This window comes from Artemia sp. Qi Xiang Cuo, chromosome 11, assembly GCF_049724085.1.
Source record: "Artemia sp. Qi Xiang Cuo chromosome 11, ASM4972408v1, whole genome shotgun sequence".
In the NCBI taxonomy this organism is placed as follows: Eukaryota; Metazoa; Arthropoda; class Branchiopoda; order Anostraca; family Artemiidae; genus Artemia; species Artemia sp. Qi Xiang Cuo.
The window spans coordinates 38,070,464-38,086,906 of NC_142804.1; the positions used below are offsets into that span (position 1 = coordinate 38,070,464).

General features: G+C 38.6%; 2 protein-coding genes across 2 annotated transcripts in view; one reads left to right on the forward strand and one right to left on the reverse strand.

Annotated features, from left to right (window-relative positions):
* The window catches only part of LOC148946950 (uncharacterized), a 4,143-nt gene extending 4,142 nt beyond the window's left edge, over position 1 (reverse strand). Inside the window, exon 1 of the mRNA XM_089097210.1 lies at position 1. This exon is cut by the window's left edge and continues 79 nt beyond it. The gene's annotated coding sequence lies outside the window, so the exon portion shown is untranslated.
* Dhc64C (dynein heavy chain, cytoplasmic) overlaps positions 1-16,443 on the forward strand; it is a 275,177-nt gene that overhangs the window by 123,167 nt on the left and 135,567 nt on the right. Inside the window, exons 20-22 of the mRNA XM_089096466.1 lie at positions 3,165-3,374; positions 7,078-7,224; positions 14,890-15,062. Of these exons, the coding sequence (XP_088952592.1) occupies positions 3,165-3,374; positions 7,078-7,224; positions 14,890-15,062 (530 nt within the window). The remainder of the gene's footprint in view (positions 1-3,164; positions 3,375-7,077; positions 7,225-14,889; positions 15,063-16,443) is intronic.

Genomic DNA, 16,443 nt, shown 5'->3' on the forward strand with positions numbered 1-16,443 from the left:
TATTATATTATTAGTTAAAAGTCCGAAATTACTTATATCTATTGTTTACTCTTTCATTAGCTAATTCGTGGCATTGCTGACGACATAATAAGCACATATTACACTATTTGTCTTTATCAATTGTTTATTAAGAATGGTCTTAGTGGCTAACTCTATTTTTCATTCTGGAAAGATTAAGTTGGCTGTAATAATATCACGGTTAAGATTCAATATAAACGGCATCATTTCCGCTATTTTGTGACTAATGAGAAGAAAAAATACAAAAAGAAACGTTTCTTTGGAAACAATTTTGTTTAATGTTTTTAGCTGTTTAAGGAAAATTCTACCCACAGGAGATTGCGCCTTATTATATACGTTCGAGGTATGAAGTTAAGGCTGCACATAGGAGCCAGAACCGGTGAAAATTCCAGTTTTCGACCGATGTAGTATGTCCATCACATTTATTTATATGACAAATCTTTGAAAGCCAAGAAGAAGAAAAAACATCCATTGACAGTCCCACGGATAATGTTAATATATTTCAAATTGACATACGGAATGATAGCCTGTACGAAATGGTAGCCTGTTGTTTTTTTTTTTTTTTCATTTTTTTTTCTCCTAACAACTAATTTGGAATTTGATTCAGTTATATAATTGAGGTGTTTTTTTTTCGTTTTTTTTTCAGGATTTAATCAATCAGGTACATGCGCACGGCAAAGGTCATTGGGCATGTTTTCCTTTGAAACAAATTCAAATGCTTATGACTTGGTTCAATGTTCTGTGTATTTAATTATAGATGTTGTCCATGCCTCCTCCTAAAAATATCGCTTGCGATCTTTGAACTGGTAACCCAACATAAATCAAGGCTGAAAGTTTGATTATGTCCATTCCGTCTATTATCTGCCATAAAATGCACTGACTTTTTTAAATACCTTAGCCTGTATGACACAGTGGAATCCTTATTTATAATATGGTTGTAAACAAATGGCAACAGGTCATTTTACACTATTGAGTGGAAGGAAAATCTAAAAAAATATACTAAAGCTGAGGTTTCTGGCTAGGGAAGAATCTGATCTATTCAAGGATTTTTTTTCTTTATGGTTACTAATCAATCTCCTTTTTTTAAGTAGTTACATAAGATAAAAGGGCAATTTTCTGAACTCAAGATTCCAAAAATGGAATTTTTTTTCTCGTGTGTACCCGAGTCATCGTACACCATTCAATATAACAGCTGTCGTTTTAAAGTTACAATTCACTTTATTTTTCTGCTTTTCTATTTGAATGGGTATTCTGACTTATTTTTCTCCTTCGATATGCCTGATTCATCATTTTCATATTTTCATTAACTGACCCATCGTTAAAATATTGATTAAAATCTTCGTGGTTAGCTTTTCCAAAGTTATATTTTAATTTAAAGTGGCTGATGAGGTCATTAAAGGTTTCTGAACTTTGTAATATTAGATAATTAAAAGTGTTGTTTTCGTAGGGGCTAGGGATAGATCAAACCGTGATATTGGCTAGATAATTTTTCATCGGGTAAAAAAAGTGTTAGGTTGAATGCTTCATGCTAGAACATAGTGTCGCTGAGGCCAAAGAAGAAGAAGATATGCTGTTTTCAAAAGTCAGTTCAGTCTCTATGCAAAATAAAAGTTGTGGTTGCAATCCAAAACTCCTTGTTCTCAAGGATATCTTATTATAAGATTGACCAACTCGTGATTTATATTCCACTTCGCTTGACAGTTCCACCTTAAACTATGAGTAATTTTGTGTTTAGCACTTCGATCGGCATGATCACCTAATAATGTTTACGACTACTGCTGAGACTTGTGATTTGTGATAGGTCAGTCATCCGAGAAAATTGGAGATTATAGCATTTCTTCTGGTCCAATTCTTAAATAATAAGTTCTAACATCCCCTCCCCTCCACAATTGCCGAAATAGAAAAAAAAACAAGCAAGGAAACAAACACTTGCAATAGTTAAATATATAACCTTCTACGCCCAGCTTTAGGGTACTACCTACACTCCTTACCCCATGAACTATACGGGGATATCTGGTACTCATCCGAATCATCTCACTTTTCATTGGACGTCTTCAGCCATTTAATGCTTATAAGGACCTCGGCTCCCTAGTGCATTGCACCAACAAGACAAAGTCCATTTATCGTGGTAGTTTAAACTGCGAGAGTGGTTTATATCCTAACCACTTAGATTAGACGGTGATATTGCTGCTACCATCCTGATAACAATATAACGGCGGCTACGCTTGGTTTTTGTATTTACAGGGGGTGTTATAGGTACTTTGGCTGTTGTCGCTAAAACAAGAACCAGATGCCTTTGAAGACATACAGATAATTTATCTTGGCTGCCTCGTCGATCGTCGCTTACGCTTCAGAAGAGTTCTTAGAGTAGAAGGGCATGTGAATATTAACGTATTAAAAGCCATAGTTCCTGCCACTGTTTGCCCACAATACAAATGATTTCAAAGTATAAGTCAGGCCTTGGTAGAAATTATTACAAATTTGTTGTCAATCGCTCTTATGCCAATGTCTCGTAGGAAATGTAATTGACCTCTCTGAATCCACGCAAATAACCTCTTTACCATCTGATTTATTCTTCTGGTTTACCCCGACAAGCAAATAAATCTGATTTAAATCAAGCAGTCTTAAGTCGCTATAATGTACTCAAAAGTACTGATGAAATACAATCTTTCCTTTATAACTTTTGAAATAAGATTTGTTTAGACTCTGACAGAATCACCCACACTCTCTGTTGCTGCTTTAGGAATGGCAAAGGGTTTCTATCAATCGAAGTGCCAAAACCTTCAATTTGGTTGCTTTAAGAGTTTGATTGGCATATAGAGGTTAATTATGTTCTGGCCGATGCTTAAATAATAGTGAAGCTATTTGTCAAAATGACGTGGTTGAAATTACGCGGATAACGTATCACTGATGACAGTAAATGCTACAATTTTTCCATGTTGTAGTCTTGTAATTCTAAAGGAACTTATTCCTCCTGCGACAAGTAGGGATTTTTATTCCTTGTCTGCCTTTTTTGTTTAATCAAACGTAATAATACATTTTCTCTGTTTTTCTTCCGAAAAAATGCCTGGTTGTTCTTCTAGAGGGGGAGGATTAGCCTCCTTCGCGTCTGCAGGTATACTAAAGAAACAATAACTAAATTTCAGGTTAACATGTTGATTACCGAGCTGAAGTCTGATTCGTTGAAAGAGCGCCATTGGAAACAGCTAATGAAGCAATTGGGAGTTCAGTGGATACTGTCAGATCTGACTCTCGGTCAGGTTTGGGACATTGATCTCCAGCGCCATGAAATGATTTTCAAGGATGTGATTATTATGGCCCAAGGAGAAATGGCGCTAGAAGAGTTCATCAAACAGGTTTGTTTTTATCTTGGCTTTGAAAGTTAGATAATTTCATGGTTTATTCCAAAATGCATTGACAAATCTGACTACATCGACTTACTTCATGTAATAGGTCTTATTATTAGCGGTTTTTTAGTAATCGTAAATTTGTTAAGCGCAAAAGCAATCAAATAAAAGAAAGATTATCCTGAAAAGAATTTTGATGTGTTTAAGATATTAAAGGACTCAAATTTGACGAAGAAATTACAACCTTAAAAATGCATAGCTGCCTATCTGTTTAAATTTTTGCAACTTTAAGACTCCATCCTTAACAAATTTGTGCTTCTGCTATAAATTTAGAAGTTTTTCAGCCATCCATTCTTGGTAAAATTCCTTATTAATGATTAGTTTTACCTCAAAATTGTGTTTTGTTTTGCTTTAACTCTCTTATATTTTTAGACTAAGCCCTGGTAATGCTTGTTTTTTTCACTATTTTTACCGCATGCATCAACGTCCTGTATTTGATGCCTCAAATACTTACTACACCCGAAAATTAGTGCAGAACAATTGAAGTGACTGGAAGGAATGTTGTAGCAATGATGAGTGGTATTGTGAAGTTTAAACTGATCATTTAGGAAGGACAGTTAGAGCCTGTTCCTCAATCATTGTAATTGTAGCTGTTTCTAATAGTCTTTTGGTTGTATTTTGTTAGCTGCATAGCAATATTCTTGTACTCTAGATACGCCCCAATGACTCATCAAGAGGAATCGTTTGATGAATAATTTTTTTTTTTTTTTTTTTTTTTTTTTTTTTTTTTTACAACGAGCAGATACTTCGTAACATAAATATCTGATCAAATTTTTGAATAAATCACATGTAAAAAGCCAACGCTTAAAACGCAAAATTAACCATAGATCAATCAAATATAGTTTGAGTCAGAATTAAGAATTAAAATAGACACCAATTATAAAATCTAATTTTGAACGTGACTATTGAAAAAGAATGTATTTACAATAAAAATAAATATGACGATTCGGACCCGAGCGCCATGAACAAGGTAAATTACTACTAATAATAACTCACCGCAGTACTAAGCCGCCAGAGGCCAACACAGCTACGTACGCTCCTCCTCCTCCATCCCAATCTATTCAAAGCCTCCCTCTTTACACGCTCCAAAGAAGTTCCCATTTCCTTCAAATCTTTCTTTATGACATCCTCCCGCCCCAACCGCGGACGACCTGCTTTCTGTTTAGCCCTAGATGGTTCGCCGAAAAGGACAATCTTTGGCAATCTATTATCCTTCATCTGCAGAACTATTATCCTTCATCTTCATCTGCAGAATATTTCTCTCATTATAGCCTTAGAAAGCGGGATTGAACCACACTTTTCATACAACCTTCTGTTTGAAATACGGTCAGTCAGCCGGGCACCCAGAACAATCCGTAGGCAATTTCTCTTGAAAACATCTAGCAAATCTTCATCTTATTTTCAGACCGCCCTTGCTTAACAGCCATACTTGACAACTGTCAGCACTGTAGCTTCCAATATTCTAATCTTGGTTTGCACACTTATCTTCCTATTCTTCCAAACTTTTTTTAACTGTGAAAAAACACCCTGAGCCTTGGTTATTCTACTTTTAACATTTTCACTGCTCCCACCGTCTTTACTAATATTACTGCCAAGGTAAGTGAAGCTGTCCACCTGATCAATCATTTTGTTGCCCAACGTCACCTTTTCATCTTCACGTATTCTTAGCTTTAGGGACTTAATCTTCTTAACATTTATTTTCAAACCTATTCTAACACCCTGAACTCGCAAAACCTCCAAAGGTTCATTCATTTTGCTCACACTTTCATGTAGGATGCTTAAATCGCCAGCAAAATCTAAGTCCAGGAGAGTTTTTCCTCTCCATTCGATTCCTTGGTCTCCCATTGCCTTTCCTGTCCTTCTTAAAACAAAATCCATCAAAACGATCCATATAAAGGGCGATAAAACACAACCTTGCTTAACTTCTGATTTAGTAAGAAACCAGCTGCTGACCTCATATCCTACCTCAACCGCAGTAATTTTATTCTCGTACATAGCACTAATCACTTTAATGTATTTGTCTGGTATACCATACAAGGATAAAATCTTTGTTAAAGCTCTTCTATCAACAGAGTCGAATGTTTGTTCATAATCTATAAAACTGAGCACCAAAGGTGTTTGATAACTCAGGAACTTCTCGATTATTAACCTAAGAGTGAAAATTTGGTTGACACATCCTCTACCTTTTCTAAAACCACAATGTTCTTCTCTTACAACAAAACTTAAGAAGTATCATATTACTAAGTAATTTGCTGCCTACAGATACCAGACTAATGCCTCGATAATTACCACACTCGCTCTTATCACCTTTCTTATACAGTGGTTTGATTAAGATTTTTTCTAAAATTGCTAGGTACTTCCCCTGTTTCAAAAATCATATTCATAATCTTCAGTAACTTATTTCTAACCGAAGAGCCGCCATATTTAAGAAACTCATTTAGCACACTATCAACACCTGGAGCCTTATTATTCTTTATTCCTTTTAATACTGTCGCTAATTCTTCCTCACAAAACAAATCTTCCTTCACATCCAAGATATCGCAAACTTTTTCATTTTACTCTATATCCTTTCCTGCAGCTCTATCTCGGTTTAGCACATTCTCAAAAGTTTCTGCCCATCTCTCTTTAACCCTTTCCTTATCACTAATTGTGGCTCTATTCATATCTTTAACTGTGACAAGTCTAGATTGACTACTCCCTCTCAATTTATTAACATGCCATTACAATACTTCACTATTATGCCGTCTAGCTGCATCTTCCAGATCCTCGGCAATTTTATCCATGGCCTCCACTTCACATTTCCGTAATTCATATTTTAAAACTTTCTCCACTTTCTTTACACTCCTTTTAGGCATAAGTTTAAAACAAAAAAAGTCGATTTTCACGGTCACTACAAGCAACATTAAGGTCTAGGACTTTAAATCTGAATAATCTGAACGCCACGTGTAGAAAAAATAATTCTTAATACTGTGTAGTAGGAAAATAATTTTTAATTGTCTTAAAACACTAATGTGCTTTAAGTCAATTTATTGTTGTTTTTTTTTCAATACTTTGAGTGAGTATTTCGCTTTAAATTATAAAACGGTAGATATTTTACACTCCCCATCCCCCCTATCTCTTTCATTTCTTCCTCTCACCCCTTTCTTTATCAAACCTCAGTACGCCTCCCCCGTCTAACCCTTCCGGTTAGAGGGGAACTCTCCAACTCTGCTATCTATATTTTTCTTCTATCTAGATTTTTCTCTCCTCCCCTCTCTCTCTTTCTTACCCTCCCCCTCCCCATCCCATCTATTCTGGACACTGTGCTTGAGTAATAATTTTAGGGTTTCTTTTATCGAATGTGTATCGAGAAAAATAAATTACCAGTTGATTTGAAAACCCATTTGGAAACGATAAGAAGGAACACAAGCAAAACAAATAAAAAAACACGCAAAATTCATAACAAAAATAAGGACGGTAATACTATTGTAAATGGACTCTAAAGAAATAGTAAATAGTAAGACAACGCTGCTATATATATATATATATATTCTATTACCAAATTTAATGTATGGATTCCAATTATCACTTTAGTGCTTCTGTTTGTGACTGCATTTTCAATTCTGTTATGGAGGCATTACCCTATCTTGTACTTGTAAATTTTTTCTTTTAGGTCAGAGAGGCCTGGCAAGGCTATGAATTGGACCTCATCAATTACCAAAATAAATGTCGCCTGATTCGAGGCTGGGATGATCTTTTCAATAAATTAAAGGAGCATATCAATTCTTTGGCAGCAATGAAACTATCTCCGTATTATAAGGTAAGCCAAGTAGGTCTGGTAAAATGGAATATTTGTGTTCACTACGATAACTTAAGCTAATACAAGTAATTCAACAGTGTAAAACAGCTGTTGACCTCGGTATCGTTTCGCTTCTGTCTATCTCTAGGCACAAGCCGCCACGGTCCTTTATTGCCTGCCTATGCGATTTTAAAAAGTTCAATACAATTAATGGTCTCCCATCGTGTCTGCAACCGATGACACTTTACTGACAATTACTGATGTGCATGGACATTTAATAAACAAAGCATCAGTTCAAAAGTAGTGCATCATTCGTCCATACAAATTGTGTTGTGACGATAATCCTCAAGGAAAAATTTAAAGGGAAATTCAAGAGGATTGTCGGTCCACGATTGATGGGCTCTACCCCTTCTATTCTGGAGTTTCAAAAGCTGCGTAATAAGAAATTGTCAGCGAAAAAAAAAGAATGGTGCAAAATGGGTTTCTCAAATTTTTTCCGAAGAAGACAAAAGCGAGCAAATGGGAACCTCTCTGACTTTTCTCAGCCTCTATCATAAGGATGGCGATGAGCTCTTGAACCATATTGTTACTGGTGATGAAGCTTGGATTTCGCATATCATTTCAGAAACAAATCACCAATAAACGGAATGGCACCATCTCCATCTCCCCCCCCCCCCCCCGAAAAATAATGAGTCCCAAAAAGGGTATGACTACGATATTTAGGGAATATCAGGTTTTTTGCTTGTTGGTCACATCCAACGGGACGAGACCATAAATGCAAAGATCCATTGTCAGACGTCACACTAACTTCATCGCATAACCCAAAACAAAACGCGAAAATTGTTGATCAGCAATTTAATTCTCTTTTATCAGACAGTGCGTCCTCACTTAGATGCGTTAACGAGAGATTTTACGTTCATATTTTACCCTACGTTCAGATTTTAGCTCTCAGTGAATGTTATAAGTTGTAAGACTTCTTGGGTAAAATTTCATTGGCAATGATGATGAACTTAAAGAAGTTGCTTTTGACTAGTTCAACAGCTTGGTGGCGACTTTGTTTGCAAGAGACATAGAAAAGGTTATGACAAGTTTTAAATTTGAACGGCAATTATGTAAAAAAGTAGCCTTAGTATCAAATACTATGAAAATACGGTTTGTTGTTTTATATCAGTTATTAATCTTTTTTTATATAAAAATATTCTTTTGCTAAATATTAACATTTCTCAGTATTTAAATTAAGGTTAATTTTCCGAAGGCTAATTAACAGCAAATCATCAGGTTATGAAATATACAACAAATTAGTTGAGCTTAAAAACTTGATAGAATAACATGTGACGACACCGAAAACAGACAATCATTAAATAGATGTATGTGACAGACCTTGATATTACCGGACATGGCATCTCCTGACGTAGTCGAGCATAAAAATTAGCAAAACAAAATCGAGGAACAATTATTACAGACAAATTTACTCCAAGCTTGGTAAAACAGTATCGTGGAGTATTGAAAACAATACTTTTGAAACATCCGACGTATAAAATAACACTTTCAAACCATCTTTCAGTGCTTCTAATAGTAACGTAGTGAGGACTCGAAGAGCATGCCAGCATCCAGAACGCAGTTTCAATCCAAAACTGAGATGACACATAAGATACTTAAGGAATTTCCGAAGAGGAACATACTAACAACTTTACTTAAAGAAAAGACATGTATTGCAAAAAAAATAAAGTAATAAAGATATGTATTGCAAAAAAAGCCACAGGGCCATGGCAACACATAAAATACTACTCAAAATCATTTCAACAAGGTATAAAAAATAAAATATAAAGAAAAAATTACATTCATACCACAATATTATAAGCACTCTCCCCCTCCTCCCTTTCCCAATAACAAAATTCTCTGTGTCATAATTTTCTTTCATATAATTTGTAAAGTTTTTTTTTATTGTTACAAAGCCATTCGAACCCATTACTGAAACTTGACTTATTTGACTTAGGGCTCCTGCCGCGTTGGGGGCGGCGTAGAGTGTCGCAACTCTGCTCCTCCAGGCTGACCGGTCTGCTGCTATTAGTGTGGCCTCGTCGACAGCAATGTTAGCCATGTCCAGGAATTTGTTAAGGCTATCCTTCCACCTTGTCTGAGGTCTGCCCCTCGGGCGAGACCAGCTATGAGCTTTAGGGTCAAAATCGTAGACTATTGGGGCTGGGGTTGTCGTCGGCATACGCAAAAGGTGTCCGAACCATCTGAGAGTACGGTGCGCTATTTGGACGGAGAATGGCACTTGGGAGGTGAGTGCGAGCAACCTTGCGTTGCTTAAAAAATTGTCCCACCAGAGTCCCTCAATCCGATGGAGCTGTTTCGTCTGGCAGACGTCTATCACGCTGAGGATTCTTGATTTGAGAGGCCAGGTTTCTGCTGACCAGAGGAGGACCGAGCTTACGATTGCATTATAAACTCGCACCTTCGTGCGTCTAGATATATGTGGCATTTTCCAGAGATTGTTGAGCCTTCCGACGGTAGACGAGGCTTTTGAAACTCGGCTTCACACCTCTTCCTCTATAGAGCCGTCATTAGACAGCACGGAGCCAAGATAAGTGAAGTTCTTTACAACTTCAACTGGAGCTCCGCAAACAGTTATGTTCTCAGGGGGTAAGACTGGGCTTGGGGGCTTAATTCCCATTATCTTCGCCTTAAGCCAGTTTATTTTCAGCCCCACTTTTGCTGCCTCTTCCTCTAGGACTTCCAGAGCGTCAGTCAACTGGTCAATCGATACAGCAACGAGAACAAGATCATCTGCAACGTCAGCGTCCGTCAGAACGCGATTACCATACTGTAGACGAAAGGGCAGGTGATTTGTTGTTTGTGTTATGATATGGTCTGTCACGTAATTGAACAGTTCCGGGGCGGCGGCACACCCTTGTCGTATACCGGTTTTGATGCCGAATGTCGTGCTCCGTTTGCCGTTGACTTGGACGCAACCCACGGTCTCTTCGTAAAGCTTTTCAAACAACTTTCAGTATTTGTCTGGTAGACCAGTTGATCGAAATATCAGCCAGAGCGAGTTGCGATCCACCGAGTCAAACGCAGCCTTGAAGTCCACAAAGGCTACATATGCTTTCCTCCTGAATTCCTTCGTCTTCTCAATTAACTGGCGCATGGTAAAGATTTGTTCGACAGTGGATCTCCCGGGCATAAACCCCGCCTGCTGGACTCTCCTCTTTCTTCTGAGGATAATCGTGAATCTATCCAGCAGGGTCATATCAAAGAGCTTTCCAGGCACTGAAAGAAGCGTTATGCTTATGTAGTTCGAGGAAAAGCTCTTCCTCCCCTTTCACTTCAACAAGGGTAATATTATACATGCTCACCAGTTCTCCGGGGTCCAGTCTGTGTACCAAACCGCTTAAAAAAGCATGTGGAGTCAAAGTGGCATCACTAGTCCGGCATACTTCAGCAGCTCAGATGATATTTCACATATACCTGCCGCTTTGTTGTTCTTCAAACGTTTTACTGCTGTGTAGATTTCTGATGACGTGAAAGGAGTTTCTGAGTCACTTGTCAGCAGTTCCTGGGTGCTGGCGGCTAGGCTGATGAGTTCCTGGTCAGTCTGCACTACGGCTTTGACGTTGAGGAGGCCCGAAAAGTGGTCTTTCCATCGACTGACCTAGGCACCTTCGTCATTGAGCGGCTGGACATTCACAGAGACAACACATGCTACTGAGGGGGCTATGTTGCCTATTAGATCACGGAGATGCTTATAGAGACTGCCAATGTCACCTTTCTTGGCTGCACCCTCTAGCTCATGTGCGTTCCTTTCCACTAACAGCTTCTTGTCTCGCTATATCAGTTTGTTGCGGACACCATTAAGGATTATATAGGTTGGCATGTCACCGAGTAACCTCGCCTTGCGTCTCTGCTCTATGAGGTCAAGCGTATCTGACTGAATCCACGCTATATTAGCACGCTTTTTCCGTCCAACATTTGCTGTCGCTGATTCCAGGACATTCTTTTTGAACGAGAGCCATGCGTTTTCACAACTTTCAAATGGCAGGAGTGCGTCGAAGCGGTTCGAGACATCAATGGCATATTTCGACCGTATCTTCTTATCGCAGAGGCGAGAGACATCGATCTTGACTGGTCTTGGTTCTGAGCGATGGGCTTTGAGCCTTAGTCGCATGTTAGTGACGACGAGGCGATGGTCAGTGTTGCCAATCTCAGCTGCCCTATACGTCCTGCAGTTACTGATCGAAGACCTCCATCTCTGTGACACGATGATGTAGTCGATCATTTTTTAGTATGGCCGTCGTTGCTGTACCATGTATATTTGTGAATGTCCTTCCTTGCAAACATGGTATTCGTAATCACAAGGTTGTGCATGCTGCAGAGTTGTAGAAGTTTAGACCATTGTCATTTAGGGAATCCGGAGTAACTGGTCCAATGACTTGTCGCCATAAGCTGTGGCTGTCGCTCACAGTTGCATTAAGGTCACCCAGGAGAATGGCAATATCGTGCGAGGATATCTTAGACAATTCATTCGTCAAGGCAGAGTAGAAATTGTCCTTTGTTTCGATGTCAGCTTCGTTTGTCGGGGCATAACAAACAAGGACCGTCATTTTTCCTTGCTTGTGATTGAGTCGAGCAGTAGCGATTCTATCCGAGATGGGATTGAATGACAGTAGACACTTCTTGGATTTGTCATCAAGAACTAGTCCTACTCCATTTCTTCTGGTGGTTGTCTGGCCAGACCAGAGAAGGGGGTACCCCTCACCTAAGGGATCATTTCCATTCCCGACTAGGTGGGTTTCTGTTATTCCAGCAATAGAGATGCGGAATCGCTTCAGTTCCATCGCCAAAAGCGTCTTAGCTCCGGGAAAATTTAATGTCAATACATTCCAGGTGGCAATTCGGAGGCGACCTTGGTCAAGAAGATTCAAACGCCGGTCATTTCTCAGTCCTGGGGTAAGCAAGGGTGGGGATGGAAGAAAAGAAGATTGGTCATCCGAGGCAGTTGCTAAGTTATTCGTTGCAATGGGTCTCGGGTGGAGGGTTGCAAGGCCAACCGACCCTAGGCCTGGATTCTGATTAAAGCCAGGATTTACCTGGATACTGAGAATCCTGGGGAGGGCTCCACCCACCTCATGAGGTTGAGGCCACCCTGATCGGAGCGTTTAGTTAGGGGAAACCCCGTATCCAGAGGTCTGCATCATTCCAGACGAGCTCCATTCACCTCCAATTACTGAATCCAATCACCTCCATTACTGAAACAAACCACGCATTTAACCCCACCTTACTTAAAACTAAATATTTCCTTAAATTCAGTAATTTGGGACAAGTGCCCATGTTGAAGCAGATCCTTGTCAACTTCTCCATACATGGGGAATGAGTAAAGACCATATATCGCTCATACCTTCCTTGAATATTTTCTTCTCTCTTCAAGTGTTAAAAAGTACCCCTCCTTGACATATACCACTTGATTTCATTGCTATTCAAACCCGCTTTTAAATAAATATCATAACCTTAGGCATCCTTCCATTGCCAGTAAACTCAGAGGGAAAATCTTAACCTTAAGTATTAATCCAAGGCACTCAAGCTCTCCGGTCAGCAGAGCAGGGTTAACTGAATTTTGACATCGATCTTTGGAGATTCAGCACCATCATGTTTTTTTTTCCAAAGTTAGCGTTTTTCTTCTCAGCTTCGTGTTAAACAAGTGGCATCTTAGAGATATCCCAAAAAATCTACGTTATAGTGCATGTGATAGTTAGCTACGTTATAGGGCAATTTTTCACAGTTTTAACTAGTTATTAACATTCCATGATGAACTTCTAGTCTTAAGTGACAAAGCGGAACGGCCACCTCTTATGCTTTTTCATGGTTGCAGCGGTAGCCACAACCTAGTAAAGGATTTAAGGAAGACAAAGGATTTAAGATTTGGCTATTGCGCACATTAAGATGAACTTGAGCAGATGATGATCATTGTCAGGTGATTATCATCTCGGTCATGTTGATCGACACAAACTAAGTGGTTCTGTCTCTGACACAAGCAACACAATGGTCGATATCTGTCACTGAATCACTATTGTGTATACAAGAATGAGTTGCGTATTTAAACCAGGTTCAATAACGGTCAGGTAGTGATTCCAAGAGTGCCTTAGCCCACACTGAGGTGGACGTGAGAGCACGGTTCATATCACCCAAGAAAAGCCACTCTACTTTCCTGTTCTCGGTATCAGCAAGAAGAGTTTTTTAGCGAAAGGCAAGTTTTCATAAACTTAAAGAGAGACCGAAGTGAACGGTCATTACAAGGGGAATATAGACTATTGAAAACTTGCAAGTTGGTGATTTAGTTTGTGAGACCAACTGAAGGTCTCTGGAATGTTTTCTGGGCACCTCTTGCAAAAAATCAACTGTCCGTTGCTCCCGCTTAAGGAACTCAAACATGCTGAGTTTAAAAGAGGGTTTCGTAGGAATGAAGTATCAGTATCAGATAAGTTTTGGTTCAAAGAATTGTCTTTATCCTTCGTACCTTTCATGCTAAAGGATCATTTCATAATGTCGATCCTATCAGATATGATAAATAATTCTTGATAAAAAGATTCTTGATACATACCACACTTTGAGGTTGCCTGGCACGATGACTCATCTGACGATTCATGCGATCCTGCACAACGGGAACAGCTTTTAGATTGCTCATAATTCACTTTAGGGCAATTGAATTAGTCGCAGTTACAGCAACATTTTTTCTGTTCTTGATTACGCTACATCGTTCTCGACGTACTTCCTAGCGGCCAGAGAAGTACCAATTCGGTTTACATCAGTAATATCTCAGTAAATACCATGCCCACATCAAAAACCCTCGATAGGCTTTTGACATAACAAAAGGAAACGCATCAGAATAGTCCTTAGCAACATCCTGAACTATCTTTCTCGCCAACTTATGGCCGGAGGGTTGGACAGAGAACATGACCGGTACACAGTCAATAATCTCAGGGTATTATGCTGGATTCTTCAATTGCGAAGGAGTGTTCGAACAGATTGCTTAGATTGCTGTTGTGAGTTAGTTACTGATGGACGGGGATCGAGATTGGTGAGAGGGCGTAAATTCAGGTCATAAAAAACTATTTTCTCACGGGTTTGTTCAAGTTCAGAGTCATTGTTTGTGAGCCTTATAGCGAAAAGAATATGCGGGAGCTTGAATTGCAGGAACCTGAATCACACGAATCACGTTATTAGTCGTAACTTATCGGCTTCATACTTTTAGAAAACTCCAGCCGTGTCTTTAACATGGCGATGTTTATCTTGGTTGCCCTGTCGTCTCTAAAAATGTCTTCTAATTTATATGTCAAAAATATATTTGGGGGGGGGGGGGAGGGATTATCTTCGCTAAAAAAAAAATTGGTGAAGAGTTTAAAATATTCGAGATTACGAGGAGTTCCTCCCCACCTCTCTGTTTATAAGAGTTGGATTGAGAAGTAGCCTAATTAAGCAAGTGGAGAACGTACAAAATTAAATTAGGAGAAGATGACTCAGTTTCGCTTGTTTCTCTTACGAAACAGGTACTGAGTTTTGGGACGGAAATTGGGTGTTATTTTTCTTTGTTTTTTTGTTGATGTTTTTTAGGTACATTTTTTTCTAAAATATATATGCTTTAGTCGAAGACTGTTTATTTAAGGTACATCAATTTTCTTCTAGGTTTTCGAAGAGGAAGCTTCCACTTGGGAAGACAAACTTAACCGTGTCAATGCTTTGTTTGACGTTTGGATTGATGTACAGAGACGTTGGGTGTATCTGGAGGGAATTTTTACTAGTAGCGTCGACATAAAAACTTTGCTTCCAGTTGAAACTTCACGTTTCCAGAGTATCAGGTTGGTTTCTTACATAATTCTAATATGTCTCACCAGATTTACAGAGAGGAGGTTTGGAGGGGTGAGGGATGAGATTTTGTCACATGTGGGTGTTACTAAGAAAGATGACAAGCCTGTTGATGTGACTAGATTTGGCGGCGTGTCTCTCCCAGCCGGGTTACTATTTCTTTTGAGTTTTTTTTTTTTTTTTTTTTTTTTTCAGATGCTACTGCATATTCTATCAGAGGGGATGGCAGGTGCTCTTTTTGGCTTATTAATACAATTGTCCAGAGATTCCAATTACTGAAAATCAGGCATATGCAGCGAGGGGGGGGGCTTCGTCTCTTTCAAGATTTTAAGGATTGTTTTAGAATTGCTTCTATTTTCGTTTCTTCTATTTTTCGAATTTTCCTGTTTATTTGAAAGAAATTCTTACTGTGTGGCTTTTCACTAGAGGCCGTTTCAGCTAATTGACCGATCAAGTTTCAAATAATAGTTTTATATCAGGCCTGACACTAATTTCAAACTCTAAAGTAAAGTGACTTGAGGAAAGGCCACGTCCCCCTTCTTATGGATATGTAAATTCTAAGATCAACGCCAATTTTAGACTTATTGGAAGGAGAACTTCAGATTTTTAGTGGATAAGAAGTCATAAATGGTTACGGGAGCGCGAGGATCATTGAAATGTGTTCTAAAACGAAAATATGTTCTGAAACGAAAACTCACTTTCTACAACCGATGTGAATTCGATTGTCATGCCTGCAGATTCTGTCAAAGTGTTTGAAGTGATTTCGTAGCTTTGTGTTGCGAGCAAAAATCCGTTATTGAAGTAGCTGAGTTTCCTAATCAAATTAAAAAAGGGGGTTTTGTATGCCATCTACTGTCGCTTTTCGGTACTAGCCTGATTAATAGTAAACTTAGTATAATAGCAGAAAAATCTGTGAAGCGATCAAATATCCTCTTTATGAAGTATGGTCATGTCAATGGGATTGTGTATATTCTCATGATAGTGTAAGATCATATAGTCTAATGGTTTCAGCATTTCAAAATGTTCCATTTATAAATACCGTAAAAAAAAGCCTGTAAAAGGTCGTATGATTGTGACATTTTATTTTGGCTTCCGCCATGCGTCAAAAATGAAAGTATGAAGTAAGTTTGTCTCGAAACTACAGTTTTCATCTAATGTGCCTTGACATGGGAAGGATGAAGCTCATAAAAACAAAAATTATTTTGAGGAAAAGGTTGATGCAATGGAGAGAGAAGAAAGTAAGCGGCTGAGGATAGAATACAATCATTATATCGAAATAATTAGACGTTCACTCTATAGTCGTACTAAATTCTACGCATAGTCATGCTAAGTCGTCTACTATTACTTGTGCGGTAATGATTTTTTTACAGTTTA